The following is a 19,620-nucleotide window of genomic DNA, read 5'->3' as shown; positions in this document are numbered from 1 at the left end:
AGGAAGCCCGGCCCAAAAATAAAATCGCAAAAAGTTTGAGAAAGAAACGAAAGAGTCTTGCTCTTGGCTTTCTCGTCGTCAACTTTTTCGCGCTTCTCGAAGCTCTCTCCTCACTCATTTTTTACTCATTTTCTCCCTTTGTTAACGCCCTGGAGCTCTTTCCTGTGTTATTTACGCGTTGATTTCATCTTTCCATGGAATTTTCGAATCCCACGTTGCGCAAGTACCGTGATGATCGACGGAGGCTTCTTGAATTTGTGCTATCATCTGGCCTGATCAAGGAAATCCGAACTCCGGCGGGCCCCACCACCTCCTTTTCCAGCATTAATTTTGATTCTATCAGCACTGATTATGTGCTTGAGTGCATTAATTCGGGTATTTGTGTGTTTTTTTCTCCAGAAATGTGAAGACTTTTTTTCTTAAACCAAGAAATGATTTTCTACTAGTTTCGTGTACAGTAGGTGCTGTCACTGGAATGTGAAATTGGGTTTAACAAGTCTATGTATACAGTTTCTTAAAGAGATATTTTTGAAAACTTTGGTCACCATTCCATTTATGTTAATAATACTGGGTTTCTTCTTTCTCGAAGATGTTATTACTATTTCTTTTACTTCAGTCATAATTTATTATGAAAATGGGTTAAGTAACACAGAGTTTACTCTTGAGTATTATTATTTTTAATGATTAACAATTTAAAATAATTTAATGGGTTAAACAATGCTGGGTTTACTCTTCTTGAGCGTTAATTCATATACTTTTTTGTTAGACGCGACAATTTTTTGAGATGATGGGCCAGTTTAACCGCTGCTAACTTACTCGAAGAGTGTTCGGATTCTGTATCTGCATGCTTATACCTGTGTTTCAGTGGTATCTTCATATTTGGGCATGGATTTATTTGTTACTTACTAATTCATTTCTTCAGTATTTCTGATGCTCTCGGTGTAATGAAATGGTAAATACTATGATTGATTAGGTGGCGTGCTGGATGTTTCTCAAGCAAGGAAGAGATATTATGATGAGTCTTCACAACCAATAACGGTAGGAAGTGTTCTTTTTTTGGGTGCATTTTATGATGTGGAACATAGACGTTTTTTTCATTTGGTTGGTTAAATCGTATTTTCTACTATTTCTTTCCTCCTTATTAGACATTACGCATGAATACAGTCCTCTTCGTGTTTTTTTTAGAAGCTGAATCGTGAAATTTTTGACATACCATGTATTGAACATTTTCTGCATCTACAGAGTTCAAGTCGTAGCTTTAATCTTTAAATCCTGTTATATGTTGGTTGTGTGAAAGTTAGTTTGTACCTTGTTAAGAGGTGTTTGTACACATTTTAGTAAATTTGTTGGTCACTTACTTATTATTGATTACAGACGACGTTCATTTTTGTATCACTGATGAAAACACATGATATATGGCATAAGATCACGAACCTACAATTCAGTATTTCACCTCCGTTCTTTTACAATACTAGTAAAGCGAACAATACTAGTAAAGAACACGTGTTTTGCATGGGGGAGCACGTTGAATATCTTTTTTATACTTCTTGAAGTATGATATAGAGATAATTTCTTGATTTTTTGTACATGCACGTGAAAAATTTAGGTGGTTGTCTCCCCAAGTGAAGATTGCACACTTGTTTAGTTATGAAAGGGGGAAAATCATGTATCAGACTGCACGATACATTTGATCTTCCTTAGTATTAACTTAAAAAATTGAATTTTCTGGTCGCTAATTTAATTCAAATTGTAGTTGTATTAATACCGAGTGAACAATTACAGTTTAAGGTAATAATGTTGAGATATGCTATTTTTGAAGGACCCGGTGGATTCATTTTGTGCCAATTTCAATCAGGTTTTTTAGTACTTAACTGAGCTAATGTTCCCACATACTGAATTGTGTGAATCCTTTTGTTATTGAAGAAAAAACTTTTGATGGAATATGTTGGGAGTTTTACGACAGTTTTTTTTTCTGAAAAAATATTTCAAACTAAATCTCATTTAAGTTGTCTTCAACTATTTTCCCACTTGAGAAGCGCAGCACAGTAATTTGAAAGCTTCATACAAAAAAGTAGGAAATCAGTAGACACTGAAATTTCTTTTCTTTCCTGAGAAAGAAAATTTTACATAATTTGAAGTCAAGGTGTGAAAGGAAAGAGGGAATTCTTTTACCCCTTAAAAGTAGACCGGCGGAAGGCGTCCACTTGGTTGAAAGGTTTGTCCTATCTTCTTCATATTAAAAGACGTTCAACAATCATGGAGTAGTCTTTATCCAGAACTATGATAGCTCTCTATACCTCTCTTTGTTTGCGAAGCTATTGCCATGCATTCTGCAAATGCAATTATCGCTCTTCAGGCAATTTTATTGATTTTACTACCACACAAATTTTCAAATATGAAACTGTGCTTCTGAAAGGCATTCCTTAGTGCATTGAACTTTGTTTTATTCAGAAAGCAGTCTATCATTTGCTATTCTTGAAATTTTGTGCATTAACTTTGATGTTCTTTTTGATTTGAATTAGTCTTATTTGAGTTTCTTCCTTAGTTAAAATTTTGAGGAAAAAAATCAATTCTAGTAGTTTCTGCAGATGCATTTACGATCTGGAGATGTTTATTACCTTCATTCAGATCCAAACTCAATGGGATCTCCACCTTTTCGTATGCCCCCGCCAATGCCCATGAACCATGCAGATTTTGTTGAATTAAGGAAGTCTGAAACTAATTATCCAGCTGGCAAAAAATCACCTTCGTTATTCCAGGAAACTAGGAAGAACTGCCAAGAAACTACAGTTCCAGATTTAAATTGTATGGGTAATACTACTGTTCTTTCAGCAGTTTTACCAACTCTAAAGACAGGTATACTCATTCCTTATCTGATATTATTATTATTATTATTCGTCATGGTATAATTTGATAGTTTGATGAGGAAGATTGTTTTCCACATATCAATGGAATTCATTATATACCCTGACATGCGAGTGCCTTATATTCAGTACCATATATCTATAAAATTGATTTTAAAACACGTAATAAAGATTATATGATTCATATTAATTTGTCACATATGATATACGTAGAATTTTAGTAGATGCAAGTGTATGTGCTAGACATAATTTCTATCGTATAATTAAGTATGATTACATCCAATTACACACTGTTGATAAATGATCGAAATCGATCTACTTGTATACATGTAAAGTGCTCTAGTCATGATATATATGTGCAATTGTTTTTACATGTTTTCATAAATGACACCTACATCACGTGAAACATCTGATTTTAAAATCTTTTATGAGTTTCCCGAGCTCCAAAACAAGAATTTTTGTGAGTATATGTAGCACACTCTTTGGCCTGGGGTTGAAAAGTCGCCTCTTTGAGTCTCTGTACAACATCAATTATAGTCTAAATAATGGAAAAACCATAGATATCAAATTTTCGAATAACAGAACTTTATATTCCCTATTGTTTTATGGTGTTGTTCAAAAAAAAAAAAAGGCGTGTTTGATGAATTGTGTAAAATAATATTTCATATGCAAGAACCAAATAATATAATACCACTTCTGTTCCTCATTCAGTCTATCCGAACTATTATATGGATAAAACTAATTTGTAGACTCCTTATTGACTAACTTGTCATTGTGTTATAAACTGGTTATATCCAGTCGACTGGCCGAATAATCGTCGTTTGCTGAAACCCTCTTAGATGAAAGGTCTATTGTTTCTTTAGCTTATTAATATTTCTAGTGATCTTTTGTTATGTTTCAATTTTTGAGCAAACTGATACATAGGTTTAGGTTTTCTGAAGGGTTTTCGGATGATGACTTGCGGGAATCTGCTTATGAAGTGTTTCTCGCATGTATGATGTTCTCTCGGTAATCTTCTTCTACCCTCTCTCTCTCTCTCTCTCTCTCTCTCTCTCTCTCTCTCTCTCTCTCTCTCTCTCTCTCTCTCTCTCTCCATCTTCTGCTATTGTGTTTTAATAATTTCATCGATAAGATCTTTCAATCATTCCGGTCTACTACTCCAGCTAAGTGTTAATTTTAGGGTAATCTTATGAATTATGGCTCTTGTTCTCTTTTCCTTTTGGATACATAGGGTTGAAATTTATTCAACTGAGGCAAAAAAGAGAGAAAGAAGTGCTAGATTTCTGGGTGTCTTGAATAATCGAAGAGAGAAACGACATGTAGAGCATGAATCTCCAGATAGAAATTTGAAGATCCATGAAACTATTCGCATGCAAATGCAGGCAGGTTATGCAATGCATTATTTACGAAATTTTAAATTTATTTATCATGTTTTTCAGATGAATATCTTTGATGTATTGAGCTGATTGCGTGTCCTATGCTTTACAACATGGTTCTTATATACCTTATACAAGGAGGATAAAACTTGAATATATCGCTTTACTTAAATTTTGTGACATTACTAAAGTGGGAAGACCAATATGTAAATGTTGAACAATCAAAGTTTCATGTGAGATTTTATACAAGTTTATGATAGCATTTTTATTGTAAGAACACCTAATGTTTTGCTCTATGATGAACATTTTTGTACGCATAGGAAGCACTTTGTCGTCCTTGTATGTCATCTAAGATTCTTAATCTTATCACCAGGAGATCTTTGAATTGAAGCTTTTTATTTACCCAAGCCATCTCTTATTGGCCCCCTTCAGAGACTCATGGGGAACTGATAAGTTTGTTATTGGATTTCTCCTGCCTGAATACCCATGGAATCTTCACTATTTTATAGTTGAACCTAAATTATGCCTGGACGTCCTTTGACCAAATCCTGTTTAGCCTAGTAAAAACTTGAAAGTAACAAGGCTCGTACCTACTCTTAAATTGCATGCCCGGGAACATATCATCAAGCATCTTGTTTTATTGTATCTATTGAGGCATGGGTCGCTATACAATCAAATCTTTAATTCCTTTTCCAGAAATTTCATTCGTTGACGGAAGTAAAAGAATGAAATACCATTTCTTGTTTGAGTTGGTATTACCAATTTGCAGACCTCTTAACATCCTAATTTTTCGACTTAATATTTTTGTTGTGTCTATTGTTATTCTTATTTTGTGTGCTTTGCAACTTACTAGTTAAAATCTCTTTACTTGACATGGCCTCTTATGTTAGGTAAATGTAATGTCCTATTGCCACGCCAAAAAAGTAACTTAAACCATCTTCTGCACTAGATCTCAGAGGCAACGGATACACTTATTAGGCGTAGGTTGACACAGTTTGCTTCCAGTAAACCTTGTGGAGATGTTGATGTTCCACAACTGTCATTGGCGCTTTTGACTGGAATCTTAAGAACTGATTTTCCAAGTGAGAAATCGTACATCCACTGGAAGAACAGACAAGTAATTTTCTTGTTATCATAAATATTATCTTATCTTCTTGCACCATTCTCTTGCTGCTAAAATTTATAATCTTAAGAACTGATTTTCCCAGTGAGAAATCGTACATCCACTGGAAGAACAGACAAGTAATTTTCTCGTTATCATAAATATTATCTTATCTTCTTGCACCATTCTCTTGCTGCTACAATTTAATCACCTGTAATTACCTTTTAGTTAAGTACAATTACTATACTTTTACGCTAATGATTCATTTTTGTTGCCTGGCAATGAACCTTCCCTTCTGAATTTAAGCATGAGAATTTAGATTCTCACCCTTAGTTAAATCATGGGTTGGTTACATTCGAGTATGGATCTGATTCTGCTGGATTCATTTTCTTATGAGCTATAAGCTGTACGATGAAATGTTGTGCGGAGTTGAAATGAGCCCATTGACAGTAAAGGATAGACTATCTTTAAGATACAGGAGACAGGAGATCAAGACAGTACAATGTGTTATCGACAAGGGTCTGCATAGTGCAACTCTGATTCCGCTGTCAGAGAGATGATCCATATACCTTGTCTTCACTTGATGGATGATTGTCATGAAAGGAAATTATGTTTAAGTTGATGTTTGTCTTTTCAGATGTATGTGTTTCCATATGTATGTTTGTCTATATTGAAGCAAAGGTGTAAGATATTTCATTGCAGTTTATCTCATATATATGCTCAATCTATTCTCATATCTCATCATCCTTTCCATGTGTTATCTGCGGCTTCTAATCAGAATTTCCTTGTGATTGAGATTTTTGTTTAGTTGTTCTAACTCTAAACACATTTAAAATAGGCAAATGTTCTTGAAGAACTACTTTCTTCTGATCATAATAAGAACAGGAAACAGATGATTGGAGCTTCACTTGCAAAAATTAGAAATCCAGAGGTATTTCTATCTTATGATTTCTTTTTCCTTTCCTTATTTTTCAATAGTGTCATCAGTTTTCCACTTTTACAATTTTCATCTTTTCTTCTTAGGAATGGGATCTTAAGATGTCTCCATCAGAACGGAGTGACTTTCTTTTAGTTATTCGTCAAGTTGCATTGGCATTGTCATCCATGCCTGGGCGTTTTGGTATTGAAGGGGAGACATATTATTGGACAACTGGTTATCATTTAAATATCAGGCTCTATGAGAAGATTCTCTGCAGTGTATTTGACATCCTGGAAGACAGCCAAATAATAGAGGTTCAGCAATTTCTTTTATTATTTATTCCAAAAAAAAGGTGTGTTGATGATTTTATTTGAGATTTTTTTATATCAGGAATCAGAGGAAATTTTAGAGTTGACAAAGTTGACTTGGTCAATGTTGGGCATCACTCAAAAACTGCATCATGCATTGTTTGCATGGGTGCTTTTTCAACAGGTATTCACAGTGTGAAGTAGCTTTATCTATAATCATATGTCAGCTGCTTTCTTACACATGCAATTGTTCAAGCACGCGCCAGATTTTTATGGGCTGCCTGAAAGCATTTTTTTACATTAGCTTGGAAGCTTGTTTTTGGTATTGTTCTATAGAACTGATTTTAGTTTTATAGCGTTGTACTGCAGGGCATCCTCATATTTGAGATTTGTGTGCGTTGATTTCATGTCATTTTTTAATGTATTTTCATGTGATCTTACTTAACTTATTATTTTTTCTTTCTTGATTCTTAAAGTTTTGGTCATCATGTCATTGTAGTCTAAAATGCTGACAAAACTTCTCTTGCATTTCTTCTTAATGGAAGTTCGTTGCAACCGAAGACATGGCACTTTTGGACTATTCACTTTGTGAAGTTGATAAAGTTTTATCTGCTGAAATGTGTGATGACAGAGAAGTGGCTTACACAAATAGTTTGACAAGCTTTACTTTCAGTAACGGACATGAAATGAGATTGAGTTTGATGCAATCCATCTTTCTATCAATTAGCTCATGGTGTGACAGTAAATTGCAGGATTATCATCTGCATTTTAGTAAGGTTGTCTACCATTTGTAACTTAAAGTGGCAAATATTTGTTTTCTCATCTTGTGGTGTTGTGGTGATTTGCGAAGATAATTTACTGAAAGGGTCCTTTAATATGCAGAAAAAACTATTTTTTGAGAGGGTGGTAACCATGGCGTTATCTGCAGGCAATGAAGATTTCGTTCCGCATATAAATTCCGAGGTAGCAATTTTGCATTGGTCCATTTCGAATTTTTTTCCTTATGGGTTAGCAGTCTACTTTGTCTGATGTTGGTTAGTGAAAGTTAAATAAATTGTGTCCGGTCTGATGTTGGTAAGTGAAAGTTAAATTGTGCCAGGTCATCATTTTTGGGACCCATTTTTTTCAGATCACCATCTTCTTTGTACTTTTTGGATGGTTTCTACAATTTTATTTTGGGTAGCAATTCGCTAAGGGTACTGTATTCTTCTTTTGAATACTAGAAAATTTGTCTGCAGTTGACCAATTTTTTTCCAATGCTTGCAATTTATTTTGGGATCACCATCTTTTTTGTAGTTTCTGGATGGTTTCTACAATATTGCTTTGAGTAGCTATTTCTATTAACCAATTTTTTTTCAATGCTAGCAGTTTACCGGGGCTGGCACTTCTAGTGAGCTTGTTACTGGAAAGATCAGAGGATATGTCGAGAAGTCTTTGGATGCTGCATGCAGGAGAGTAAGCTTCGTGTTGTACTTGGCCATTATTAACTTCTGTGATTGTAATCATAACAAAGTGGATTTGTGGTCACAGGTTACTTATTCTCCTTCTTCTGGGTATATAAAAGATACGATTCATCCACTAGTTACACTTGCAAATGAGTTGAACCTCATCGTTGAGGAGGATCTCTCTATATTTTCCCCAGTTCTAAGTCAATGGTATCGTGAATGTGCTATGATCTCAGCCAAAAAGTTGCACCAGTTTTATGGTGAAAGACTGGTCTGATTATACTAATAATTATTATATGCCTTCTCTTTATATTTTTCGGTTGCAATTATGCAGTGACCTGAGTTCTTTTTTCCTTCTCTGCAGAAACCATTTCTCCAGGATGTAACATGCCTTACCATGGATGTAAGGAAGGTGCTTTCCGCTGCTGTTGCATTGGAGGCTTGTCTTACTAAACTCCATACTTCTGTTTGTAACGAAACTAAGTCACCCTCTGCCAACGAGCCAGCATTTGACTATTTTCCGGTCTGTGTCTTTGATTAGGGACTGACAATGATAATAATACACTATATTATTCTTTGCACGGATTGTTAGTGGTTGCTATGGTTACTCTTTACCTAAGAGCAAGAATAATCAGTTCTGGTTTTGCTATTTTGTATTTTTGAAAAAAATTGCTCTGTGAAAAATCCAATATGATTGCACAAATCGATTGGTTTATTTTCGTTTGCACTGCCTTGTTTCCAAATTGGGTGCACTAACCTGCAATTTTTTAGTGTTAGTAATTGATGATGTTGATAAAGGTAGGGAGATGTATTTTTCTAGTTCTGTTGTTTCTGGTTTTTAGGCTTGGATGAGTATAGCCTTGTTTTGGTGCGTGGATGGTGCCTACATAATGAGTATATGCATAGCAACCGCCCTTACCTGGAATGAGATGGATTGTTTGCTAGATCAGAAGAGTGGGAACTTCACTTCCCCATCTCCCTTGGTCAATACGTGTTTACTCCATGATTCTGGCAGACATTTAATCTTTTCTGTTCTTTCTAATCAGTTTTTATTAATCATTGAACATTAAATATAGTTCTTTTGTATTCTGATACAATATTCCATCAGCTTAATTAATTGGCTGCTTTATGATATAATAAGATCTTCGGCATCTGTTTCTAGTATGAATGCTAACTAAATAGTATCTCTTCTGGGGAGTGTGATTCTAAGTATTTCCCACAAAAAGGTTTTTAGCTGGAAACTGTAGACCGTGGGACATCGACTTGAGTTTAAAAAACACACCTTCTTTACCAAGTATCTACCTTCCTGAAAAAAATTATCACAAGTAAAAGAATAGCTGCAATGTGGTTTGAGTACCACTTATTTTAGCTACTATATTTAACATGTTCAAAATTTGAGAATTTTTGGTGCTACAATTTCCCATGCAAAGATGCTGAGGGACTTAAAAAATTCGGGATCATGACATTTATCTCTTCACATTTCTTTGTACCTGCTAACTAGCAAATGATGATATGATCTCTGGTCATTCTTCTTTCTTCCTCCCAGATTGCTGAAATTTCTGGGCCAATCATTCTTGACTGGATAGTTGCACAACATGAAAGAATCCTGGAATGGACTGCACGTGCTTTTGAGCTTGAGGTCTGTCTCATTTTTATTTTGGATGTTGCCTGCAACTTATCTTTACCATGATATGGTAAATTAAATGGGATACATGGTAATATGTTAGGAGTTATAATGGGGTACTGCAATCTGTTGCATGATACTTTTGAAATGTTCATGGTATTTTTGTGGAGCTCTTTGATCATCTTGATCTCGTGATGAGCTGTTGTGCTACTCAATTGTTGTTGGCGTCCTTTGATTTCTGCTGGGAATGTGAAAATTGAATAGATGATCTAAGATTAATTGCTCATGTCTTGTGTGCGTTCAGGACTGGGAACCTTTGTCATTGCAGCAAAAGCAAGCAGCTTCAGCAGTTGAAGTGTTTAGGATCATAGAAGAGGTATCTTTATTGTCATATGCGTTCTATACTTTGATCATCATGCATGATGTAGGTGATGAATATAATACAACCTGCTTATTTTGAGTTCACTGCAAATAATTGCATTATCGGGGTAGAGAAACCTTCAACTAGCTCAAGTATGTTTACGAATTAACTGTATGAAATCTGGACAATTGTCAAACAAGACTTCCAAGGCATCATATTCTATTACTATCAACTTGATCTACTATCAACTTGATCTTCAGTAAGAGGTTGAGATTTTTGTTTTGGTGTAATTGTAAACAGCCGATTTTCTTATTCAACAGCTTTGTAATCAGTTTTGGCATTAGGCAGTAATAACTGGTAGGTACGGACCTTTTCAAAAGGTCACTAGAGTGGCTCCCGTCTTTCGTCACTCGAGGTCTAGCTTTCCCTTGGATTACTTTGCATCCTTCCTGCTTTCATGATGAAACTTAAATGCTGCATGAGAAAAAGGCATTACAGTTGCTGGGAATAATAATCATTTAAAAATCTTAAATAAAAAGATGGGTTCTACAAAAGCTATGTGTGGTCTTTGGTTCAACACAACTGTCTTTGGCTGATTACACTCACCACAGTTTCTTATTTTGCGTAACTCCATTATTCTAGTAGTACTTTACTCTGTTCAGCAAGTGTCCTATATTATATTCAATGAAAGCTTTCACACTTGAGCTACATTGCTTTTGTGCATGTTAAATTATGTTTCAACTTACCTGTCTCGTGATTATATTAAAATTTAAAGATCTTAGATTTGAAATTTGTTGCTTCTTTTTTCTTAGTTTTCAATATGAAGCTCCTAGAATTATTTTACTATCATGTGTACTATGTGTTTCTAGTGAAAATCATATAAATCACGTGTGAGTTTTTTCGTTCAGTTTTTTAAATTTTTGCTTATTTCTATCTTGCTGTGTTTTCTGCATTTCTCTACCGCAGAACTGGAACCGACCCCCTCTCATCTTAACTCCAACTCCAAATCACCTCCCATCATCTGTTTTAAAATGTGTACTTCTCTCTAGTGTTTGTACCATCACTATTTAGTATTTATTGGAGGCTATGAATTTCTGTCCAAATTTGCAACTGTCTTTTTCTAAACATCCCTCAATTTAATTGTCCAAGAGGCCAATCCATATCCTAATGTACAGCTAGAAGCCTGGCATCCCAAATATGTACCTTATTTGGTTCTACAATTGTTACGTGACTTACATAATCTTTATTTCAAAAAGAGGAACTCCTGTAGGAATTAGAAGCTCTCATAAAAAATGATGAGATGTTGAATGCTGCAGAAGAAGGCACTCTAAGATAATCAGAGATCACGTGAACATCCTCGACGAGCACACGGACGTGTTATGAAATTCGGGATAACTTCTGTTACTTTCTGCTTTATATGTGCTTTATTCCTGCACTACCCTGCAACGGACCAATAAAACTTACTGTAGTTACGAAATCTTAATTTTTATGTATTTTCTTATATCATTACCATCCACAAGGTCTTAAGTCATTATCAATAGCTCAGAGCCCTGCTTTTTCACAAAATCTAATGAACGGCATCTGTCTACAGTTTTTTCCTTCATCCTAATCATAACCTAAGTACTAACTAGCCAGATCAACCTTTTTCTTTATGGAAAAGAGAAATTTTCTTTCACAAAGTATGGTTAGCAGAGCTTGCAATCTGATGTCCATTTTGGTTGAACTTGTGGGATGCATTTGTGCGTGAATTATTTAGACATTGTTTCTTCTATTATTCTTCTTAGTGGCCAAAAAGATTTATCAGATGTGGATAAGATTTGTTTACAGGCTCTTGTTTCTTGGCAATGAGGTTTTTACTATCTTCTTAGCTAATATATGTCTTGCTATTAGTGACATCGTGCTTTAGAATTTTCTTACTGTTGTTTGGGAGATATTATACCAAAGTTTTGCTTGCAGACCGTGGATCAATTTTTTGAGTTTAGCCTTCCAATGGACATCACACATTTGCAAGCTCTATTGTCCGTAATTTTTCACAGCTTGGATGCCTATTTGTCAAAAATGTCCATCCAGTTAGGTAAGTCGTGACAGCTTGATATTTGCTTCCTTTTGAGGGCTACTGTCTCATAACCGGTATTGCACAAGTTTTTCCTATTTTTGCCCTTGCAGCATTTTTAGGCAGGAATGATACTGTTTTTGCGCGTGCTGCGTTGTCGGGCCAGAGAACCCTCTGCTTTTTTTTCTTTTTTTCTCTCTTTTTTTGTCATTTTTTACTTGCCTGAAGAATATATTATCATGACATAGCTCTTGGATGTTAGGTGTGTCTTGGAATATCTTTTGACTGAATCTAAAATTGGTTTGGGTTTTTTAGTGAAAAGATGAATTGATTTTCTTCAGAAGACTATTTATTCCAAATGTGCTAAAGTTATTTAGAACCTTTACAACAGCCCTGCTGGCTTGGACGAATGTTGACTATCACCGACCTTTTGTTTATAAGAAGTCAAACTTGCATATTTTATTGTCACAACGTAAGAGTAAATTCCCATAGAAGTACTTAGTCGTACTTTATTGTCATATGAATGGATAAAATCTTTTTCATTTGTGCTTTACTTATATTTGAAAGTAGTTTATGTACTTTTGAATACGCATGGTAATTTCTTTTTTACACTCTAATTCCGGATGCTGCTAGGAGTGTGATGACAATCAGCTTTCATTTCGCTAGTGCAGTTGAGAAGAAATTTTTTTATCCTTCTACCCCTTTGACACGCTACAAGGAAGCGGCATTTCCTATTGTCAAGAAAAAGGTTGTAGAGCATTCGATTCTAGATGATGAAGTACATAAACAGTTGGATATATTGGCAACTTCCAAGCTATGCATCAGATTGAACACTTATCGAGTGAGTGTACATTTATTTGTTCGCAAACATTATACATCCAAGTATACATGACAATATCACTTTATGATCTAGTTGAAAAGGATAATACTTTAGCTACTTGTGATCACTCTGACAATGTGTATGGATTCAATAGTTGTGTCAAGTGTTGCTCTACTGAATATCAATAGGCTAAGTTGTACCTCATTTGACATTCTTCTAATTTGAGAATCTATTACAGATCTTTTATATTTATTTTGAGCTTTATAGTGAGGGATAGGTCCGTGTAGACAAAAGTTGATCCGCAATAGTAGATTCAAAGAAAATCTTTCAATTAGCACTCGTTGAACCAACTGAAATGATGGGTATATCTGGTCGGAAAACTAAAGTTCTCTGGATTTTTTTTATAAAAGTATATTCTTCTAAATTTACAACACACGCACATCATTTTCATGTATCAAATCTTAATTTTGAAACATGGGAATCATCATAAGGTTAGTGGTGATCGTAGGACAAATTTTACTTAGGTAGAATCACCCTTTTAAGAGTCGGACCTTTGGCTTTCAGAAATGATCCTTGTTCCTTCAAGTTGATATTTGTTACCTGAACCGAAAAACCTGACATGAGCAAGAAGTTTGTGGTGATATTCTTTGACTTAGAGATGAATCACAGACTCAGAAAAGCAGACGGTCCAGAACACCAAAACTTTATTGAAATTTATACACTTTATTTGCGGTCGTCACAATTACTATAATGAAGATTTCCAATTCACTAAGTTCCTCATATGCCTTTTTAACTTTTTTGCAGTATATTCAGAAACAGATCACAGTACTTGAAGATGGCATTAGGAAGTCGTGGGAAGCTATCATACCATGCCGTTTATATGGATGTCGTAAGTTCTTATGTATTGCAAGCATATGACTCGAATATACTGCTGTTACTCTTGCTTAACATGTGAGGTCATTTCCTGACCTTTCACGCCAATCAAATGCAGTATACCGCATGCCTGAAATCCTGCCTACATTTGAGATATTAGGACCTCTACTGATGCTGAAATTCTTTTTTATGCCTGGAATTTGTTATTATCCTTGATCCCACATCACTGCTGAACTTCCAAAACCTATAAAAAATTGGATCAACTATGATCCATGACATTCTGTGTCAGTTTAACTTGACTTTGATTCATGCTTCATCCACTTTGTTCTGCCGCAGAGATGACCCCTGGGACTTTGGGGACTTCTGTCGATTTGAATGATGAATCAGTTACGGAGCTTTTTGTTGCCACCCTGGATTGCATCAGGGATTCGGCTGGGCATGCTATTAAAAGGACTTGTGACTTCCTTGGTAAGTCAGTGAATTATTCACTATTTAGGTCCATTCTACCAGCTTTGTTATCTCTTGCTGATGAATGATAACAACTTTTTGTTTCTTTTTAAGTTAATATTTTGCATTCTATGGTTAATTTAGACGTATGCTCTGACGGAAAAGCTTACAAGCATTCAATGTTTCTATTCTTTATACAACCGGAAGCCTGTAAAGATTAATAAAATAAACATACACAGATGTTCCCAAACTTATGCTTTCTCATTCTAGAGAAAGAGATTAAGGTCCTCACAGGAGAGACCACATTGTTCTGCTTTAGGAAATAGTGTCCTCACAGGGGAAACCGTATTGTTCTGCTTTAGGAAATAGTACGAGTTGTTGCTCCAGCAAGTCTAATCATGATTTGACTTTTACGGGCTTAGAAGTCGGATATGCTCCTTTTGTTTTTTTTTGGGATTGGAGGGGAGGGGGTGTCACAAACAATCACCACTCCTTTCGAAGGTGGCCCGTGCCATCCAACCCAATGTGTCTTGGCGTGTGCTTTGCTTTTAGTTTGGCTTACTCTCATACTCTTATCAATCCCCATCACCTGACCCCTGAATATTGTTTTTCCAAATGAAGTCCACCCGTGGAAGTAAGTTCCACCTTTGCTTGTTAGTTAAGCTATCATCCGGTACAGCTTAAGTCACAATCCACAAGTGAAAACAGTAACCATTTACGACGTATAAAACCTCTGGCAACAAAGTTACAGTCAATAAACAGTATGGAAGATTACAAGACAATGACCTTTCTTTCAACAAAAAAATGCCCTTGGAGTTGAAAATATCCCTGATAGCAAATCTACTGGGGAAATCATTTTTCTGATGATAATAATTAATTCCCCCCCTTATGTTATTCACCCCACGTGCAATGTGTTTTATCTCTCCTCTTTCAAGATTCTCATAGTGTAAACGATTAATATAGGAGGTTTTGAATTGTTTGGACTATTTTCTATAGCATTTTTATGATCCATCCCTTTAGAACTCCCTTAGTCCAAGCCCATAACTACATCTTACATGGTCAAACTCTCTGGCATATTATTATGATAATTGATTTACCTTATTGCACAGGTTTTAGCATTTTTTAGCTTGTAAAACATGTTCTTTGGCATTCAGATTTGATCTCAATGATTGAATTTTTACAAAATAATATCATGACATTGGTATGGAGGTTTTCCAATTGTTCAACATTACATGATTACTCTTATAATTGAACCTAAGCAACTCACCTATGTTTTATTGGATGTCCAGGAGCCAAAATTGTGTTCTGGGATATGAGGGATTCTTTTCTGTTTAATTTGTATCATGGTGGTGTTGAAGGCAACCGCTTGGATGATTTACTTCCTCAATTTGATAGTGTAAGATATTGAGCCATCTATTTTCTCCTGCATTATCCTTTTCTTTGCTGACACTTTCATGAGCATGTGAATGTGCCCACACAAAGGCACGAATATTTTGCTCATACAGAGGCAATCAGGTGTGCTATAATATATGTGTACTCACACAGGCACGCATACATCATACACACATAGCAACAGGATAGACATTGATGGATACAAATTACAAACCAATTCAAGAATTCCCAAACGCGTATGGCTCATTTCCAAAAGGGTCGTACTTAAATTTTGTGATCATTTTGTTGACCCCGGCCCCTCAGTCGTGTGCTATTAACAACTATGAATCTGAAAGTCAATCGTTGAATTTTGAGACCTATATCCTCGTTAGCATGTTATTGCTGTTTACTTCTTGTTCTATATTACCCTTCAACTAGTTCCGACCTCCAAATCCGTGCAGGGGCTCTATATTTCTAAAACTGCAAGTGGTTACATATTTGATTGATGGTTTAGTGTGCTTCTTTAATATGAGTGACATGTTTGTAGGCCCTCAATAATGTATGTCGATTGATTGACGAAACAATCAGAGACCTTGTGGTCTCCAGCATTTATAAGGCATCACTGGTATGATTTTATGTTCATTCTGTGTGCGGCATCGACTCATTGCTTTTGTTTGGCTATGATTTTTTGTGTTATTGCACAGGAAGGATTTGTATGGTTGTTACTTGACGGGGGTCCGTCACGTGCATTTTCTGACACAGATATTTCAATGATTGAAGAAGATCTTAGTGTGTTTGAAGTAAGTCAAGTGATATAATCCAAGGGTTGTCAATAATGCATACTTGTTTTGTTTGGTGTAGTATTCCTTTTTGAATGTCATGCATGTACACCAGTAATACTTTGGAGTTCCACAAAGGGTGATTTGCGCCATGGTAGAATATTTTTATTGAAGTCAAGCTATGAAACTCAGTTTATTCTCTGTTTTTTTGACTTATTGTTATCTTTTTGGCTTGTCACCTGTCAGTATGGTCTGAATAACATAGACCATTTACTCTCGTTATACAGCAAACTGCTCCTTCCGTGAGACTGGTTATCATCTACCATGTTAAGAGGTTTTATAGGACTGGACCGGTGATGTTGAAAAATTTTGGATAGCGATTTACATTCTCAATCCTTCTTCAAGAATTTTGAACTAGAACCAGTCACGTGGTGCCACTTTTCCAGCACTCTTCTCCTCTAAAATGTGCAAAACCAAGACCTCAATGGTTCAAATTTTTGTTGCCTTACAAGGCGAAATAATCTGTAGTCTGTGGTCAGAAAGAATTCTGGTGCATGTTAAGTCGATCAATTTTTTTCATTAGATTTCCTGACACGACAACCTACTCTGCTGCTTTAAGATACTGATTTTTTTTCCTGTGACAGCCTTCAATTTCAGCAAAGGTTTGCATATGATGAAAACTTAGGATTTATTGAGGGGTGCTAACTTCTGCATATGGTTTTATGTTTGCTTGTGCTTTAAACAAATAATATATTCTTATATATTTTCTAGGACTTGTTTGTTGCCAATGGAGAAGGGCTTCCTCGTTCATTAATTGAGGAGGAATCAAAGTTTGTCCATCAGATTCTAAGCCTTTTCTCTCTTCAGGTTTGAATGTCCATGCTTTCAGTATTTTACGACCTCGGATATATCAGTTTTCTCGATCCTTTTCATTTTATCCGATTCCTAAAATTTGTTGCAGACTCAATCCGTGATCCAGATGCTGATGGAATCTAGTGAACACATTTCAGTAGATACCACCAGTCCTAGATATGCTCAGCGATACTTGGGAGATGCCGAAACATTAATACGGGTATTATGCCACAAGAAAGATAGGGAAGCCTCAAAGTTCTTAAAGAGACATTATCAGCTTCCTCCGTCTTCTGGTAAATATTCATTTCTTTGATCATAAATTGTTATGTCTCCTTGTGGTCGAGCCAATAAATTTAACTTGCATTTTGCATTCTTGTCGCTGTCATTGTTTCTATTCTATAAAATGTGTTGGTTGTTACATAGTGTTGAGCTACTGCTGTAATCTTGTTCTCTAATCAGTAACAAACCTGAAGAGTTTTTTTATTGTATCCTTTGAACGAGAAGCCAAGGAATTGGAAACCTGGATCTCCTCCCAAGTTCTTGTTGTAAAAAACTGCTAGTTTTTGCACCAACCTTGTTTCTTTTAATTTTAAAAGTACCTACTATAGGAGGACAAATGTGATGTGATACATAGTGACAATCTTTTAAGCTTCCACTTGTTTAATTTGTTTTCCTGCCATGTACAGTTTTGCTTACATCATATGTTTAGTTCTCTTCTACGAAAACCACTGGATTACAGCTACTCTCCAGTTCATGGTGATTTGAGCATGTAGGGACTGAATGCTCTTTTTTTTTTTTTCCCTGTGGGAAGTTGTGTGGGATCTTTACTAGTATCTGTTCCTCTCTCTCTCTCTCTCTTAACCGATGCTTGGGGTCACAAGGTCTAGCTACCACAAACTTTTTGTAGCCTTTAATGTGTTTCATTCGACTATAACTGCAGCTACTTGGTGAACAGCCTTTTTTCACTATTGACAAGGAATAATCAAACAAATAAAGTTGGTATGAGGATGGCAAATATATTAATACTTAATTGCATTTTTCGACATATTAAACTGAAATTTGGACCTAAAATTTTGAAGGGGGAGAAACCAAGGTCGGTTGGTGGATAGAGGCACATACCATTCTCATGGAGGTCACATGAAAGTCAAAATATAATATGCATCAGAGCTTTTTAGAAAACTATCTCCACACAAATGTGCAAAATCTTCTTGTAAACATCTAATACAGTACGCAAGTATTGGATTATAGGAAATTAACAATGTGGGTTTCCTGTAAATTTTGTATTTTAATAGGTCTTCTTGTTATCTTTTGGTGATTGTGATGTTCATCCTGGGTCCTTATCTTTCCCATTTGATGTCCTTTTAATGTATATTTAGAACCGATTTCCTTTATCTGCTTTACTTCCTTGATATTTAGGAAACTAGGCCTGTCTCCTGTACTTGCCTCATGGAGCTGGTGCAAAGCTTCCGAACCATTCATCCTCTTAACTAGAAAATCACTAATTTAATGAATTAAATACAGATTATGGCGAAACTTCATCAGAGGATTCCAGTTTCCATTCTCCTTTATTGGCAGATATTGTGAAGCGAAGTGCATCCTTTCGATGGTCAGATAAAAGTCAGAGCAGCTTCAAATTTATGAAGAAGAAACTCCAAGAAGCAACGTGGGACATAAAGCATGTGACATGGTCAAAATAGCATAAAATCAAGCACATTAAGAAAAAAACAGTGTTGGCGCCCACCAGTCATCTTGAGCTAAAACCGTGTGGCATGCAAAAAACTCTACCGATCAGTTTTCTCAAGTGCTAATCAGTGCAGGGAGTTGTCTGTGATGTTTTTGAGATGAAACAAGAGTTCAATTCAACACTTGGGCATGCGCATGCAGGTGGCATTTGGAAATTTTCGAGGCAATGTTTCATGTAGGATTGCTATTGTCTTTTCGTCCAGAATTATTGTAACATTGAACGATTAATTTATTTTCAAGTTGTAAAATCACTGTGATTTGTCATTTCTTAGGCCATTGATTACATCCTCATTTGTCTCTGACGCTGTCTAACATTTCTCGCACCTCTAGCAGCTCATTGAGGAAAAATATTAGATAAAGGCTTCATTATTCATATAGTATTCAATTATAGTTGGTGTCCTTGATTGAGAATTGGTGGCTGCAAAAGAATTTTCTTCCTTCATATTTCTCTGACGATGGCCTACATTTTCAATATTTTTTCAATATTTTAAAGCCCATTTTCACCATATTGATTGATGTAGAGATGAACTGAATATGGATTGTTGTAGATTTTGTTCGATGTTTTTGGACTTATTCCACATTAGTGATAATTAGTCGTTAATTTTAATCATATACAATAAAAATGAACGTCGATGCAGTCAATAAAAACTATATTGAAACTGAGATTTACATGATTATGATGC

General features: G+C 35.5%; 1 protein-coding gene across 9 annotated transcripts; it reads left to right on the top strand.

Annotated features, from left to right (window-relative positions):
• Window positions 1-55: 55 nt before the first annotated feature.
• LOC140834581 (protein unc-13 homolog) lies at window positions 56-19,348 on the top strand. 9 transcript variants are annotated; one of them, XM_073199581.1, is made up of 26 exons: window positions 56-375; window positions 974-1,038; window positions 2,589-2,856; window positions 3,806-3,872; window positions 4,096-4,246; window positions 5,190-5,357; window positions 6,181-6,273; window positions 6,366-6,575; window positions 6,652-6,753; window positions 7,115-7,345; window positions 7,452-7,532; window positions 7,935-8,024; window positions 8,100-8,285; window positions 8,379-8,537; window positions 9,561-9,653; window positions 9,943-10,014; window positions 11,956-12,073; window positions 12,724-12,893; window positions 13,677-13,761; window positions 14,082-14,213; window positions 15,482-15,588; window positions 16,111-16,188; window positions 16,268-16,363; window positions 17,114-17,209; window positions 17,304-17,487; window positions 18,716-19,348. In XM_073199581.1, exons 1-26 carry the CDS (start codon window positions 195-197, stop codon window positions 18,889-18,891), a joined length of 3,459 nt encoding a protein of 1,152 aa, XP_073055682.1. In that variant the 5' UTR covers window positions 56-194; the 3' UTR covers window positions 18,892-19,348. The 9 variants fall into 9 exon arrangements, with proteins under 9 accessions (XP_073055682.1, XP_073055678.1, XP_073055677.1 ...); XM_073199577.1 differs by having other exon boundaries at window positions 2,580-2,856; window positions 7,938-8,024; XM_073199576.1 differs by having other exon boundaries at window positions 2,580-2,856.
• The last annotated feature ends 272 nt before the right edge of the window (window positions 19,349-19,620 follow it).

The sequence above is a fragment of the Primulina eburnea genome, chromosome 6, assembly GCF_022965805.1.
Source record: "Primulina eburnea isolate SZY01 chromosome 6, ASM2296580v1, whole genome shotgun sequence".
Lineage (NCBI taxonomy): Eukaryota > Viridiplantae > Streptophyta > Magnoliopsida > Lamiales > Gesneriaceae > Primulina > Primulina eburnea.
The sequence above is the reverse complement of the archived record's forward strand: the minus strand, read 5'-3'. Positions and strand labels throughout refer to the sequence as shown.

Bases quoted from the DNA above. Each gene is read 5' to 3' on its own strand.
- LOC140834581 (XM_073199572.1), top strand. From the start codon at position 195: ATGGAATTTTCGAATCCCACGTTGCGCAAGTACCGTGATGATCGACGG. The intron at 2,857-3,805 runs GTATACTCATTC...GGTTTTCTGAAG, and splicing joins TTTACCAACTCTAAAGACAG to GGTTTTCGGATGATGACTTG. The intron at 4,247-5,189 runs GCAGGTTATGCA...CTTCTGCACTAG, and splicing joins CTATTCGCATGCAAATGCAG to ATCTCAGAGGCAACGGATAC.